The sequence below is a fragment of the Aplysia californica genome, unplaced genomic scaffold (assembly GCF_000002075.1).
Source record: "Aplysia californica isolate F4 #8 unplaced genomic scaffold, AplCal3.0 scaffold00007, whole genome shotgun sequence".
Taxonomy (NCBI): domain Eukaryota; kingdom Metazoa; phylum Mollusca; class Gastropoda; order Aplysiida; family Aplysiidae; genus Aplysia; species Aplysia californica.
Window position 1 is genome coordinate 1,845,226 of NW_004797277.1, and position 15,831 is coordinate 1,861,056.

Genomic DNA, 15,831 nt, shown 5'->3' on the forward strand with positions numbered 1-15,831 from the left:
CCCACACACACACACCCAGATACTGTCAAACCTGTGTAAGACGGCCACCCATTGTCAAGGAGAAAAGTGGCCGTCGTATAAGACAGGTGGTCGTCTCAGGCAGGACTGATCAAGATGAAGAAAACAAACCATTCCATCTGAGGTCCCAATCGAAAGTAGCCGCATTGTTGTTGTTGGTGGTGGTGGTTTGTATTTTGTTTGTAAATTTTATTTTGTTGCTGATTTTGCACAAGGGTGACAATAAAACTAAATGTATATCAGACAAGGAAGACCGAGTGCCATGTTAAAACAAACTACAAACACATGGGTTGCCACCACTCGGAGAACGAGCGACGCTTTTGTCTCAAGTTCATGTTGACGTCCTTTGTTACTTTGTTACAGACTGGGTAAACAGTGACCACTCATTTCACTTACGATTTGTGTATGAGTTCTGGGCGGGGCTTATGGGTTATGAGGGATCACCTTACCTTACCATCAGCTGAAAATTGGTACCCATTGGTCAACAGTGGGAGGGGCTTACACAACATGATTGGTTGGTGGGACTCTAACAACAACGACAGGTGATTGAATTGTGAGGGCTCGCCCACAACGCCTGGGGCCAATGCACAATCTATGACAAAACGTAATTTATAGAGTCACTAAGGTGGCCGTCTAAGACAGGTGTTATTGCTTAGTGTGATAGGGGTTGTGTGTTAAAATATGGTGGCCGCGGCCGCGTTGAACAGGTGCCCGTTTTACACAGTCAAATTATATAGAAAAAAACGCAAGGGGGGGAATGGAAAGTGGCCGTTTCTACAGGTGGCCGTCTTACTTATAGAGGTGAGCCAGGGCAGGTGTACGCTGTGGGTGGTTGGCGGGTGCTCAGGTGTGGTTTACTTCTTCTTTCCTATCAAACATCTATCGTCTTTATCTCCCCTCCTTTTTTGTGTGTGTTTGTTACTCTCTTTTAACACCTCTAATCTTCGGCACTTATATGACCTTATTGTGTTGCAAGTGCCCTAAAACACTTAAACTAAAACTAAAGAGATGCACTGTGCAGGGGATGAACTGCAGTATTTTTTTGCTGCAGGAATTAATCACCAATATTCAAAAACATTTCTAACATAATATACTAAACCAAATTATGGGAAGTAAAAAAGTAACATGGGGTGTTTCCTCCTTGTGTAACCCCCCCAGATTTTTTTAACCCTTGGGTAAGGTGTTCTGAAACCCGTCCCCCCATTGGTCTAAAACGCAGAAATTAGAACACAATTTAGCTTATATAGATCTAGTTCGTATTAAAACGATGAAATATTTCAATTTATTTGCGGCAAATATGAAGCCAATATTCGTGTAAAGCAGATAAAAATTAAAAGAAAAGGGCTTTACAAAACCTGAGCATGAGACCTCTTTGCGTATTGGTGTCTCTCAGCTTGGGGCCTGTCCTTTCTGGGATGTCCTTCCATTTCTTTCACTTTCAATGCCTGCTTCTCCAATTCCCATCCCTGCATTGCTCCGTATTCTGTTGCACAGGATTTTCTTTACAAGTAATTGTGATTGTGAGAGTTGTCTGTACTTTATTACCTTATACTGTAGTTTCTTCACTGACTTCATTTCATCAGTAAGGCATTTCTCCTCCTTACGCCTATTGTGACTGTGTAGTTGGAAGTGGGAGGGGGTTGAACTCTGGTGTGGTTTGCTTCTTCACCTTCTTTTTTGATTAAAACATCAGCTGTTGTTTTCTCTCCTCCTTCGTTTTTGTTTAAATTGTTACACTCTCTTACATCTAATCTTTGGCATGTATTACCCAATTGTGTTGCAAGTGCCTATCAGTCAAGGTTCACGGCCCAAAAATTAAAGACATAGGCTCAAAGATAGAACGTTCATTCATTAAGAATTTATACAAATAATCAGAATTAATAAGTTGACCAAGACCAATGTGTACACAGAAGAGAAAATTGCCTGAAGAGGATTTGCAAAAATACAGATGGAAGCTTCAACAGCCTTTGCTGTTATTTATGAGTACAGTCAAATCTCGTTAAACCGCCACCATTGGGACAAGCATGAAGTTGGCAGAACGTTACAGCAGGGCGTGGCGGTTCAACAGGGTTCCTGTGTTGTATAGCCCCGCCTGTCCCCTGTCAAGGAACGACTCTGCTATGCAGTGTTTGTTGATATACATGTACATGCACATTTATTCAGAGCCGAGAGTTCTCTTTTTCTCTATGAATGTCTTTCTCATGGGAGAAAGATTATAAAAAGCAGCCAACCATTGGGTGTTGTGTACCATGTATAGTGTGTGTACTTCTGGTGGTCAGTTCGCTGGTGGTGTGGTGAGGCAAATTTTAGGTAAATAAGCGCTGTACAACTCAGACAGTTCGTGAATGATGGTGTGAAGGCGTAAAAGTACAGGTTGTCTTTTCTTAAAAAAAGAGGACCCGCTTAAAGGGCAATAGCTCGGTCTTCTCCACATTGATTTAAAAGTTTGAAAAAAAAAAATTCAACCATGAGAATGTAAAGTTTGTTTTATATAAGTAAAGAAAATCAATCGACATATCAGAAATGTAATGTTTTTAAAATTTCAATAAAAATTGGGTAAAACGCTAAATCTTACTTCTTATAAAAAAGTAAAAGTGTTTAGCTACAGGGGCGTGATTGGCCTGTTATGGTTTTGGGATAAGGACAGTAAAACCACAACAGTCACCTCAGATAGGGATCTAAATATACCGAGAAAGTTTTAAGTTTGTGCATAATGTGTTGTGCTGTACAGGCCTGGTTCCAGTGGGATTGAGCCACAACTTGCACATCAAGATTGGCCCTGATATAGTTGCAAGAAAGGTTTGGGGAACCGTAAATTTACAAATGAAAGGTTACCACATTCCCCGCAACTTGACGCCCTTCAGCCTTCAGGTATAATAAATTACCTTTGGGATTTTTTAAGAGAGTGTAGGGAAACAACCCATGAACAATCGAACAGTTGAAACCCAATGTTGAACATTATAATGTCCAAAGAATTCTCCAAGAAAGATGCCACAGATTTATTCAAAATTTCTAGTGGCGTATTGGTGCTTGTATGGAAAGAAATCTACACGTGGAGATTTAAATAGCCAACCCCTTCCTTGAGTTTATTTAGCAATATCAATTTTGTATTAATTTGTTCTTCAATGCAATGCACATGTTGTGACTAATTGAAATAGGGTTCATTTTTCAAAACTTGCCATAATCTAGTGTCATGATGGAATAAATCCTGTGGAATAACGGGGGGTGGTTCGGGATCTGTTGAACTATCCGGCTTCTATATATACTTATATCGACTCCCCCCCCCCACCCAAACACATACAGACCATTTATACCTACATCTTCACTATTCTCCCTCCCCCGACGCACAATGTACGCACACACTCACACACAAACATGCGCGCTCACACACACCAAATATAAATACTATAGCCCTAGAACATTTTTGTATTTATAGACCTACGTAATGTTAGAGCTTCAAAGATAGCCTAAAGTACAATCAATGTTGTAGCAATTACTCTTCGTAAATCAAATCTAGAATCAATTACAATACAGCATACTTAAACGCACAAGCTCTGAGAAAGTTGGTTCACAACAATTTCTAGTTATAATTTAAAAATCTTAATCACATGTCTCTTAACACCGTTTTAAGTGGGGAAGTTTTACCAAATATGCTAATAATAGCTAACTTAGCATTTGGCCAGGATGAGGGTTGAAAAAGGGAAAGGAGAGTATATTGGGCCCAACCCCTGTCAGTCGAGTGCCTCTCGCAAAACCAACACTCTCATCAGTAAAAATTTCTCTATAAAACATCAGTGGACAAAGGTCACTTTAGCTGGTCTGGGCCAGGTAAGGGTGTAGTAGAGAATAAGTGATAAATAGAACACCAAACAGAACCATGGGTGGCTAAAAATTCAAAAGGCGTTAAAGATAAGAGCCATGCTCACAGTGAATGTGTACTGACAGTAACTAGAGACAGGTTAAAAGTTAATATTACTGATAAAACACAACATTCTAAATGTACTGTTCAAGACAGTCTAATCCTTGAGTTGTAAGCAACTGAAAAGTTAAATTGGCAACCAGTGATAAGAGACTTCCTCTTTGTGCCCTGTGGTGGTCAATTTTGGCAATCGTTGGCTTTTAGCGTGGCGTTCACGTGCGGAGTTGCTTGCAGTGAGTAAATGACTGGAGGCACTGACAACAAAGTTGCAAGCCAGCATTGATGAAACAGATGGAGGAAAGAGTCACTGCAGTGTGACAACAGGTCGGTGAGCTCCTATCGTCTTTTTTGGTGCATCCAAATCAGCAACGTGGTTTTTGAATCATGTTGATAAATGTTTTATTGGATTCAAATGGAACTGAATATAATTTATTATCGGCAATATCTCTTGTGTCCTCTGTATAGCCGACAAAAAATGACCGGCTCCACCAATATATCTTGGCTAGTTAATGAACAGCCCCTGAACCTAACACAATTAAATTTCTTTTAATGTCTTCTCTCTTTAACTCTAATCAAGCCTTTTTACATGAATTTATCTTGACAGATGTTCATTGAACAAATTAAATAGCTCATACTTATTTTGATATTTTACTCTTTTTCTTTCTTGTAGGGTGTGGAGTACATGTTTGGCATAGTTGGTGTGCCAGTCATAGAAGTGGGTATGGCAGCCCAAGCCGAAGGGATCAAGTTCATAGCGATGAGAAATGAACAAGCAGTAAGTATAGCTACATGCCATTTTGTTTTCTGAACTCTGCAATAGTTTGTCAAACCCTTCCCTTCATTGGATGATTTTACCCTAAGGAGAGTCAACTTACTGCTAAATGAGTGCGATAACATGATTAATCAAACACTGCACTTTTATTATGTTTTTTTTAACTTAGTGCTACATTGATAATGATTCATGGAATGCAAATCACATCACACAGTCACTTCAATGGGGGTATGTGGGTGGTTTGTGGGTTCTCTTGTATGATTGGCTTCTTTTTTCAAAAATTCAATGCAGTTACTGTTGCCCTAATCTGTCCCTGCCTAAGTACAGCAGTTATTGTGATGATACACTTGTAACTTCAAGTGAATACAATAGACACAGGCAACAGAAGGTGTTATGACTTTAAAAATGTGAGAAAGCTAGTATAACATACATTTTTGTTTTGATGCTAACTTTGTTGTTTTCTCAGCTAATGTAGAAGTCATATTGTCTCTTTACTTGCAGCACTTAATTTATTGTTTGTTAATCTCTTTTTCTGAATCTGAGAAAATTATATTTCACTATAAGAATAGGCTTTAGTGTTGTTTCCTCTGGTAAGACAATGAATTACATGTATCACAGGCATCCTACGCTGCATCTGCTATTGGTTACTTGACTCGGAAGCCAGCCGTGTGCCTCGTAGTGTCGGGCCCAGGTTTGGTTCATGCTCTCGCTGGGATGTCCAATGCAATGGAAAATTGCTGGTAAGTACCAATGAAGCAGACCTTGTTTTTTAAATCTTTGTCCAAGCAAGCCTTCTGTGAATACTGGTAATAATACATTGCTTCGATGCATGTGTAGTAAATATATCCTCACTTCAAATCAGGATATATGCTTTATCATATTATCCAGACAGACTCAATGGCTGTAGCATTCTTGTAGATTTCAGTTTCTTGGATAGTTTCATGGAAGCTGTAGCTTCTCAGACGCTAGAAAACTGACAATATCTTTTAAACTCTTCAGTACAAACATGCATTGTTTTGGTCAAGGCTTAAGAATCATGCTCAGCTCCATCTTGACCCCTTCATGTTTTCTTTCTTTGAAAATGAAACGATCCTGCTCCCTATTCCTCCTTATTAAGAAAGGTTTACTACCAAAATGCTTTCAAGTTGAAATAGATTTTAATGGAAGTATTTAAACTCAAAGGAAAAAAATCTTCACAAAAGTTTCTTGTTGAAAAGTTTCAATCTGATGAAGGCATGGAAAAGAGAAAAGATTATGAAAATTGTATATTTTGGTAATTTTCTTTTTCTTTGCGTCAAACCAGGCCATTGATCGTTGTTGGAGGATCTTGTGACCAGGATCAGGAAGCTATGGGTGGATTTCAGGAGTACTCCCAGGTTTGTGCTTTTCTCTTCTGCAATTCCATATATATACAGCATTGATGTTATTGCAAAGAGTACAAATTTGTTGTGAATACAATTGAACCTGCTCTAATGGCCACCTGTCCAAGATAACCACATGTATACTATAAATGACCACTCTCCGCTTCCCCCCTAACACTTGTTCAAATATGATTATAATAAAACTGTCCAACATGTCCTTCAGTCTAAGACAACCACTTTTCTCTTTAATTTGTATTAAAACAAGGTAAAATAAGATAAATGCTTCATTGATCCTCCAGTAGAAGATATTATCAATATATATGTACACCAGTGTGTGCAACATAAAATATACATACTTAACTTCATGTGAATCTCTCTCTCTCTCTCTCTCTCTCTCTCTCTCTCTCTCTCTCTCTCTCTCTCTCTCTCTCTCTCTCTCTCTCTCTATCCCTCCCTCCCTCCCTCCCTCCCTCCCTCCCTCCCTCCCTCCCTCCCCCCCTCTCTCTCTCCATCTCTCCCCCCCCCCTCCCTCCCCCCTTCTCTCTCTCTCACTCTCTCTCTCTCTCTTGCTTAAAGTCTGTTAGTCTCTGTAGGATTTTCCTGTTTCTTTGATTCTCACAACACCACCAAATTTATTTGATTTGTTACTTTTGCTTCTTGATGCTTTAAGAAAGATTTTACAAATGTTACACAGTTAATTTTCTTTTATGTCTCTACCAATAGTGGTTACTCACACATAACATGAAGGGCTGACAATTTACACTTCCTTAATCAAAGAAAAGTCTTTTGCATAATATGTGAAACTAGTTCTGTCCACATAGTATAGAGAGAACATGTACAACTGAACTTGCTCTAAAGGCCAGCCGTCCAAGAAAATCACTCCTATCAAAGAAACAACCTCTTCCAACTTTCCCCTAGCGTTTTTCTTTTCTTTATATTACCATAATAATAATGGGAATCATGAAGCTATTCTAGATGTCCACTTGTCTAAGACAACCAGTTTTCTCCTTGACAAAGGATGGCCATCTTAGACTGTTTTGATGGTATTCACTTTTCCAAGTGCACTAACTTGATGTAAAAAAATTGACAATATAGTTTGTCATTGTAATACATTAATTCCCACAAGGTTTGTTTGGGTGTAGAGACATGAAAAGTCTCCCGCTCCTAGTTTCATTTTGATTTATTTGGGTTTCTTCATTATCTTCCCAAAATAGTAGCTTTTCCATGTTGGAAATTTCAATGCTAAAATTGAAAATGTCAAATTGTGAGAAAGAGACTTAAAATTTTTTTACAAAAATAAATTTGTTTTCTGTCATTTTCCTCTGCTACAGGATTTTTTTTTAAAGCTGTTTAGACCCACAATCTTTCTACAGTCTTTAAGATCAGTCAATGTGAACTGAACTGATATCTTTGGCCTTGATATTTTCTATATTATATTGCGAGTTATGAATCTATGTCTTGCTTTTTGTATTTGAACTTTCACATTCTAGACCAGGTGGCTCAGCTGTGAATAAGTTGAGCTTATTTTTCATGTAGTGGATGCTCAGTTGAATGTCCATGTCCACTTATGCAAAAGAATTTTCTTTGATTAAGGAAGAAATACTTTTTGGAACATTTTCAAGGTTGAAGCTGCAAGACAGTACAGCAAATTCTCTGCCCGGCCCAGCAGCATTGACAAGATACCTTACTTTATAGAGAAGGTAAGTGCCAAAATTAATATATAATGTTTAAACCTTTTTTTGTGATTTTATTGTTTTTACTATGGCCTCAGTTTAAACTCAGCATGGCCAATTTCATACATCGTATTGACTCTCCAACGCACTGTAGAACTGATGTTACTTACTGGTACATGACTTTTGTTCCTATAGTGCCTCTCATGTTTTTGGTTTTTGCATGCGGATTTTGAAGCCATTTACTAATATTTTTCTACTGGAGTTTATTTAGTTTTGGGTTGAGATTAAAGTCAAAGTTTTGCTTAGCAGCTGGCCCACGGAGACTTGTTCTTTTTTTTACTTTTGTACCTTTTAATTTTGGTAGTAGTTTGCATAGGACCTCGAAATGTTTGAAGAACACTGGGTTTTAAAAAAAAGTTTTTTAAAGGGGTGGGGGGAGAGGGTTGTTATATTGTTGACAGCTGCATAAGTTTGAATCACAAAACTAAAAAGGAACGATTAAGGGAGCCACAATTTTTTTTCAGATCAAAGTTAAACTGTTTACTGACAGCCATCTAGAGTACAAACTTTCCTGTCAAAATCCCAAGCACTATGGCTGGTATGAAAGACACGAGCAGAGACGGAGTTGCTCTCTGGTCTGAGGTGGTACTTTCCACTGGCTCTGTTTTTGTCTCTGTTGCTGGATGTCCATTTCTTTCCTGGGAAGAAAAATACCCAATACTAACTTGTTCTGCTGATAAAAATCTATTCAAGAGATTATTAGCTTCAGACGTTTAATTGTTGTAACACACAAACCCTTTGACATGGACGTCTTTTCTGTCACTGGTCAGTGTATAGGTTTAACACCCCTTTCAACACTGTAAGGACATTTATAGGGATGGACTTCCAAATTAGACATCCATCTCTATTAGGACCAAGCCAAATGGGTGGAGAACTTTAACAACTCCCCAAACCAACCCAAGTTCAAAATACCCACCTCGGAGATTCAAACCAAGGTCATCCACTCTGTTCCAGCACAATAATAATGCTAACGATAATCCTATCTTTTCTGGACAAGGGAGGATTTTTTGTACTTTCAACTTTCAAGATGTTTTGTTAATGTATTCTCTGCCATGTGTCTCCCAATGGAGGAAAATTAAGAAGCCTTCATGATTACATATTATGTGAAGCATCGTGGTGAAATCAAGTGTCTCCAAATAATGAAATCGAAGAAACCAGCATTTTTCCGCTGGTTTGGTCATTTTTATCCATTTTTGGGTTTTTTTGTGTGACATCTTTTGTGTCCATTTAAAAACACAATTATGTGTGGATTTTATTGAGAAACGTTGATTGAAAGCACAAAAAATGTAAATTTTAAAGTTTCCAAGGACTCCTAAGCTATGGAAGTCACCAAACTTTGGTGGCCATTTTCTCGCTAATTTTACCTCAGAAACCAGGCAACCCACCTCTTTCAATCACAAATATCTGGACTTCTATTTAAGATAGAAGGGCATTTTTTAATTGAAAGCAAGATAACTGAACAAGCTTTAAGATGATTATAGCGTCACGTGCCCAGAAATTGACCAGTGTCTAATGGGGGGGGTGCTGAATTTCTACTTGTTTTCATGTTGTGCTACTGGATTCGGCTATTTGGAAAATCATTGGGAAAGACTGCAGAAGTCTAGAAATACAACCATTTATAACCCCAAAAAAAGAAGTAAGAGGGAAGCACTGAAGTCTTCAAAAGACGAAATATCAATTTTCTCTGTTTTGTAAAAAAGTGAACATCTGTGATTCTTCCCCCTTTAGTCATCATACGTTTTAAGCTTCTATTAACTTCATTTAGATATTTAGAAGGTTAGTTGGAAATTTTCTTCCATGTTTAATGTTTAGAAAAAATGTATGACAAAGGTCCTTAGTTTCAAAACCATTATCATGCCTCAGTGACTTTTACATCCCTTGTAACTTATGCTAGTGTAAGGGACTTACCTTGAGGAAACTGTTGACTCTCCTGAGGGCTCCCACTTGTTCTTTGGCTTTCCACAGCTCGTATTGTAGTTGTCGAATTTCGTCGTTGTGGTCACTGTTGTTGTATTTCTGGAGTAGATGACAAGTGAAGTTTACCATGTGTATTTAGTGTTATTAAATTCATTTGTTTTAGCGGGAAAGGAGCCCATCAACGTCGTAACCATCATTTAGTGCAAGGAAGAAGGGAAGTAACAAACTGAAATAACTGATGATTATACAGATCAGTCAGCGGCACTCTCAAATCACTCTCTTGTTTCGGTAATGGTCCAACATGTTTAGCGATTGCACTATAACACTTGTTGAAAGGTACACTTTTATGCATCGTGGTTTAGTTCTTGTACCGTGACTCTTAATGGGTGGTTGGAGGGTGCCACTCGTAGGTCCTTTTTTCTTTCATTTTTTTTTTTCTGTCTGTCTTTCTTTTTCTCTGCACAAAGTGGCCAATGTCTTGTGTGTGTGCTCCTCTTTCCTCAAACTAAACTGTGACACCCATCTAATAAAACTCTAATATCATGTGGTTGAATACTTTTCAAGTGACTCTAGTATCAGTCAATCTTATGTCATGTGGTTCCTCGTGTATCACAGTTCTAGTCAGATGGAAAAATTGAAGGGAGGCAGAAGAGATGTTGCTATGAACAATAGAGTCTGCTAGAATTGTTCCAGTTTAGGGCTGTAATGTATGGTGGGTGGTGGTAAAGACTATCAATGTAAAGAAATGCTTACATAGATGCGCGCACACAGGGTTGGGTTGATTTAAATCAGGTTGATTTAAATCAGTTGATTTTTTAAATTTAAATCAACTTGATTTTTAAAATAAAAATCAGTGATTTAAATCACTTTTTTTTAAAATTATTTTTATTCGGTTTTTACACATTTCAACATTCAGAATTCCTTTCCTTGGTTTCATAAAACAGATATAAGGTTCAGTAGACTAATATAATCATGCTTAAAGGTCTGATTTCCCCCCTTTCACTGTAAAATAATACAGTATTCAATTTACTTCTTTTTTTCATAATTGAAATCAGAGCTGGGTTGATTTAAATTAGTTGATTTTTAAAAAATTTTAATCAATTTGATTTTAAAAATAAAAATCAGTGATTTAAATCACTTTTCAAAAAAATGTATTCAGTTTTTACATATTTAAACTTTCAGAATTCCTTTCCTTGGTTTTATTTTAAACGGATATAAGGTTTAGTAGACTAATATATTCATGCTTAAAAGTCTGCTTTCCCCCCTGTCACTGTAAAATAATACAGCTCTCAATTTATTTTTTTTTCATAATTGAAAACCAGGGTTGGGTTGATTTAAATCGGGTCGATTTAAATCAGTTGATTTTTGTAATATTTAAATCAACTTGATTTTAAAAATAAAACTCAGTGATTTAAATCACTTTAAAAAATGTTTTCTGTTTTTACATTTTAAACATTCAGAATCCCTTTCCTTGGTTTTATAAAACAGATATAAGGTTTAGTAGACTAAAATTGCTTAAAAGTCTGCTTCCCCCCCCTGTCGCTGTAAGTAGTAAAATAATACAGTATTCAATTTACTTTTTTTTCATAATTGAAATTAGCATTTTCTTTTTCTTTTTAGACAAACACAAGCGCGTGTTCACACACACACAGTAATAAAAATAAAATGCAAGTTTATCTATGCATAATTACCCCCCCCCCCCCCCCCCCCCCACCCTTTCCTTTTAGACTGACATTTTCTTCATTTTTTGTCTGTAGCCATAATTCACTGATATAGCAGATTAAGGCTTTCTAAATTTGCAGTTGCTTAAATTAATCATTAGTTAAAATAAAGACAATGCATTTTGCACTAAAAGAACATACTTTTAGCCACCAAAAATCCCAAACTGTGTCGACATTTTTTTTTAAATAAAAAAAATCAAAAAAATCCGATTTAAATTTAAAAAATCTGATTTGAATTTTTAAAATCGATTTAAAAAATTTTTATTTTAAAAATAAAAAAAATCACCAACCCTGCGCGCACATAACTTTGTGATGTGAAGAAACATTAGATGCGCTGTTTGTGATTGGGAACTACCCAGTAACCCTTGAAGGGCGAACACAGTCTGCTCACCCGTTCCAAACTTCTTTCTACATTTTAGCGTTTGTTATTTGTTGTCTCAGTATTGGCTTGAACCGTAACAAAACTAAGTATGTGTATAAGGAATGCATGGAACTCAAAAGGCATAAGAGCAGTTTGTCCTTGCACTGACGAAAGTTTGGACTTTCTGTCTCTGCTGCAGTTTCTTCCCCTTATGATAACGCCTTATTAAAGATAATAATAAGTCTTTGCTTATTTTATGTTTGGACATGTGTATTCACAACCTAGTTTTTTTCTTTCTAAATTAGACATTTCTCCTTTCAAACAATATATATGTAGTTTTTAGTTACATAGGTGATTGATTTCTTTTTTTTTATAAAGGCTGACTCTTTATGACATAGCTGTCCGCAAGAATAATGTTTGCTGGACTACGGATTTTGTTGACCTAATCTGTGTTTGTGTGTGTGTGTGTGTGTGTGTGTGTGTGTGTGTGTGTGTGTGTGTGTGTGTGTGTGTGTGTGTGTTGTTTACTTACTGGTAGGCAGAGGTCGTCAATGATGATTCCTGAACTTGACCAGTCGTTCAAAGAGCTGGAATGCTGTAACGATAGCGCACGTCATAAATCTGATTTTGGGTCATTCTATGACAAATGGAACAGCAGTGACATACTATGCACCACGGGGACAATGACTTTATTTTAAAAAATGCTAAACAATGACCGAGCCGTTTAGAAAAAAAAAAGAAGTCACAACTTCACTGCTTGGATTTTTTTGTGTAAGTCATTATCTTTGCGTAAGTGAGTCACTGCAGTTTCATTTTTCATGGAATTACCCTTTTATAAGTGAGTCTTGATGAGATGAGACAGAAAAGCAATTTGCAAACGAAAAGAGGCATTGCTTAGTTTAAGGAACATTTGTCAGGCGTCTATAGAATTTAAAGTTATGGTGGATAATTTGAGTTTGAACTGTGTGTGATTGTATGTTTTATGGGTCTGGTTGTGCAATTTGACTGACATAATTCCGTGGGATTCTTTTTTTGTTGTTGTTTTTTTAAAATGACATTCTCGGAAGTATTTGAGGAAGATCCTACATGTCAACGCCATAACACCCCGACCTGTATGGGATACCAAATCTCAACAGAAACACACCGACACTCTATCAAATGAGTCAGAGTGGAACGTTGCTAGCTGTTACTGTCAAAGTTGAAGGCGAATGATGGAACATGTACGATGATCAAAGAAGAAGGATAGATGCGAGGTGAAAAGTTCAGGAAGCGTCTATTTGTGAAAGCCTGAGTGTGGCTTTAGATTTAAAATATATAATTTGCACTAGTAAACATTCGTCTAATGATGTGTATTGGAGGTTTTTCAGTTATAGATGACAACTGGAGGTTGTGAAAAGGATTCAGACAACATAGATGAGATGTTACCGCAGACTCCTTGACATCTCATACAAAGACCACATTTCAAATGCGAAGGTACGGAACAGAATCACCAACGCAGTGGGGCAGCTTGAAGATATACTGACCACAGTGAAGAGACGAAAATAAAAATGGTATGGGCATGTCACAAGATCCTCAGAACTTGCGAAAACAATCCTACAAGGCAGAGAAGGAGATGGGAGGACAACATCGCAGAGTGGACAAGGAAGACGATGGGTGACAATCTGAGGAAAGCAGAGGACAAAGAGAAATGGCGAGAGCTGGTTTTCAGATGCAGCGGTACCCCTACGGTTGCCCCAACCACGGGATAGAAGAAGAAGTGGTGAAGAGAGGCAAACGGGCGAAAAATTTGCCTCATTTTTACATATACTCACAGCCTGGTATGTGCTGGGCCCTTCTCCAGGCTTGATAATGGCCACTTCTCTGCTTAGAGCAAACTAGAATAATAGCAGCATTGAAAAGAAATAGAAAAAGCAGACTACACCAGAACGCCCTCAACCCCTTTCCCCAGTGTCCAAGAAGTAAGCTGTTAAGAACAGCAACAAGGCTCACTCACCGCATTTTTGTTTTTCTTCGTCTTAGTTTTATCAGTTGCCCTCATCGCTCTCAGTCTGTCAAACTCCCTGCTGTCCAGCTCTATGACACTTGCAAAGGAATCTTGCGAGCCTTGTTCTGGTGCCAGTGGCGATGAACGACCCCGCGCTGCTGAGCTCTTCTTCCCCGATCCCGTTTGTTGTGCACCTAGTTGTGACTGTTTCGATTTCTGTGCAACAGACGCCTGCTGCACCGACGGCTGTGGCGTTATCTGGGTGCTTGTGCCGCTGACCGGGTTATGTTCCGACCTGGTTGCCTTTTTAAACTCGCTGGGGTCGTCGCTTCTGGCCTCTCTTCTTCCTGAGCCGGCTGATGTGGTTTGCTCTGAGGATGTGTACCACGGAAGATATTGGAGTATATAGCTACTGCCTGCCTCCTTTCCTTGGCTTTCAGCTGTGTCAGAAGGACCCCGAGATGCCGCAAGGTTCTGACCCCTTGCTGTACCCCCAGGCCCTGGCTCGGGCGAGGCACCATTAGTACTTTCAGTGTCTGTCTTTTCCCATATAATGTTAGAGACTAGCGACTTGGCAGCTTGCGCATAACTGGTTGCTCCTACATTTTCGTCGTCGGTAGTTTCTGTTTTTGGTGTTTCCCGCTGACTGGGGGTATGCTGGGATGTTTCTTCGTCGTTTTCTTCCGGTATGCAGTCTTGGTAGTCAGTTGAATCTCTGGAGTTTTTTGACTCCGACTGGTTCAGACCAACCCTCTGCTGGTGTGAGTCTGTTGATTCTACACTCGGTGTCCTTCTCCCTCGTCTGTTGTTAGAATTGATGCTGCCCGCAGACGCTCTGCTTTGTTGCGATGGGCCTGGGCTACGTTTTCTTTTCCCACCCAAAACCTGTTTGAGCTTTGAAAGCGAACCCTTTGGCGATCTGGAATCCGTTGATGACACACTGTTTGGCGAAGACGACTGTTCGTTTTTCTGTCGCCCCATGGAGAATTTCCGCGACTTTCTCCGGGCTGTTTTGTGCTCAGCGTCTTCTTCCTGCGTGGCGATCAGCTGGTACAAACTTGTGGATCTCTCCCTCTGTTTCTTTCTCGGCTTCTTGCCCAGTGTCTTGTCGCCGAATCCCGGTGTCCCCTTTCTCCCCGAGGACGCCCCTTTGCTCGTTTTCACGGAGTCCCAAATGGACACAGATGTCCCCAGTCTGCCCCCTGCCTCCGCCTCTTTGGTCACCGCAGATACTATCTGGCTTAGCTCGATCGCCTGCTCGTCCAGTGTCGGAAAAGACACATGACGTTTGTGCTTCGGTTCTTCTTCCTCCTTGTCCTTTTTGCTGACGCTGAGAAATTCGTTCAATGCGCCAGCAATTGAGTCGCTCTTGCGTCGCCTCTGCTTTGGCTTCTCATCATAATCGTCTACAAACGATATAGTTCGCGGTTTCTTCACGGACACACGAACGATGGATTTTCGGGCTGTAGACATCTTGCCTGCCGCTCCCGTTCCTCTTCCGGGTTTTTTGTTCTGTTTTCGAAAGCTAGAGCCCGAGGAGTTAAGAATGATGCCCTCAATGCGGATGAAGATGCACTGGTTCATCGCCTTCTCGAACTTGGAGGTGATTTGTTTGCGGAATTCATACGCTTTTCGCAGTCTGCTTTTAAGTGCAATGCGCAGTAACCTCAAATTGCTTTTCCGCCTCTTCCTCATGATGACCGTGTCTTGATCATTGTTTTGCTCTTCGACTGATTTAATGCTCTGCTTCGACTTCGATCGGAACCGGAACGACATGATTTGTCTCTGTTCGTCCCAGCGATGACAGACTACGTACGAGTAACTGAGTCGATCTTCAATTGTTTGTGATAGTCTTTTTATACCTTCAAAGATTGCACATGCCGGTTAGTCTGGGGATAGATGGAATCATGAGAAAGGATTAAGTCTGGTCAATTTAGATGTGTGTGTGTGTGTGTGTGTGTGTGTGTGTGTGTATGTGTGTGTGTGTGTGTGTGTGTGTGTGTGTGTGTGTGTGTAAGCCCTATAGCCTATCCTAGTGGGGCATC

General features: G+C 39.2%; 2 protein-coding genes across 3 annotated transcripts in view; one reads left to right on the forward strand and one right to left on the reverse strand.

Moving 5' to 3' along the window:
* Positions 1-15,831, forward strand: part of LOC101863396 (2-hydroxyacyl-CoA lyase 1) — a 36,048-nt gene that overhangs the window by 1,178 nt on the left and 19,039 nt on the right. For both annotated transcript variants that reach the window (XM_013081587.2, XM_005089578.3), the window contains 4 exons: positions 4,608-4,712; positions 5,328-5,449; positions 6,013-6,085; positions 7,693-7,770. In XM_013081587.2, the coding sequence (XP_012937041.1) occupies positions 4,608-4,712; positions 5,328-5,449; positions 6,013-6,085; positions 7,693-7,770 (378 nt within the window). The remainder of the gene's footprint in view (positions 1-4,607; positions 4,713-5,327; positions 5,450-6,012; positions 6,086-7,692; positions 7,771-15,831) is intronic.
* LOC101863153 overlaps positions 8,227-15,831 on the reverse strand; it is a 10,034-nt gene continuing 2,429 nt past the window's right edge. Inside the window, exons 2-5 of the mRNA XM_005089577.3 lie at positions 13,796-15,675; positions 12,335-12,397; positions 9,712-9,819; positions 8,227-8,441 (exon numbers count right to left, since the gene is read on the reverse strand). Of these exons, the coding sequence (XP_005089634.1) occupies positions 8,298-8,441; positions 9,712-9,819; positions 12,335-12,397; positions 13,796-15,562 (2,082 nt within the window). The 5' untranslated portion in view covers positions 15,563-15,675 and the 3' untranslated portion in view covers positions 8,227-8,297. The remainder of the gene's footprint in view (positions 8,442-9,711; positions 9,820-12,334; positions 12,398-13,795; positions 15,676-15,831) is intronic.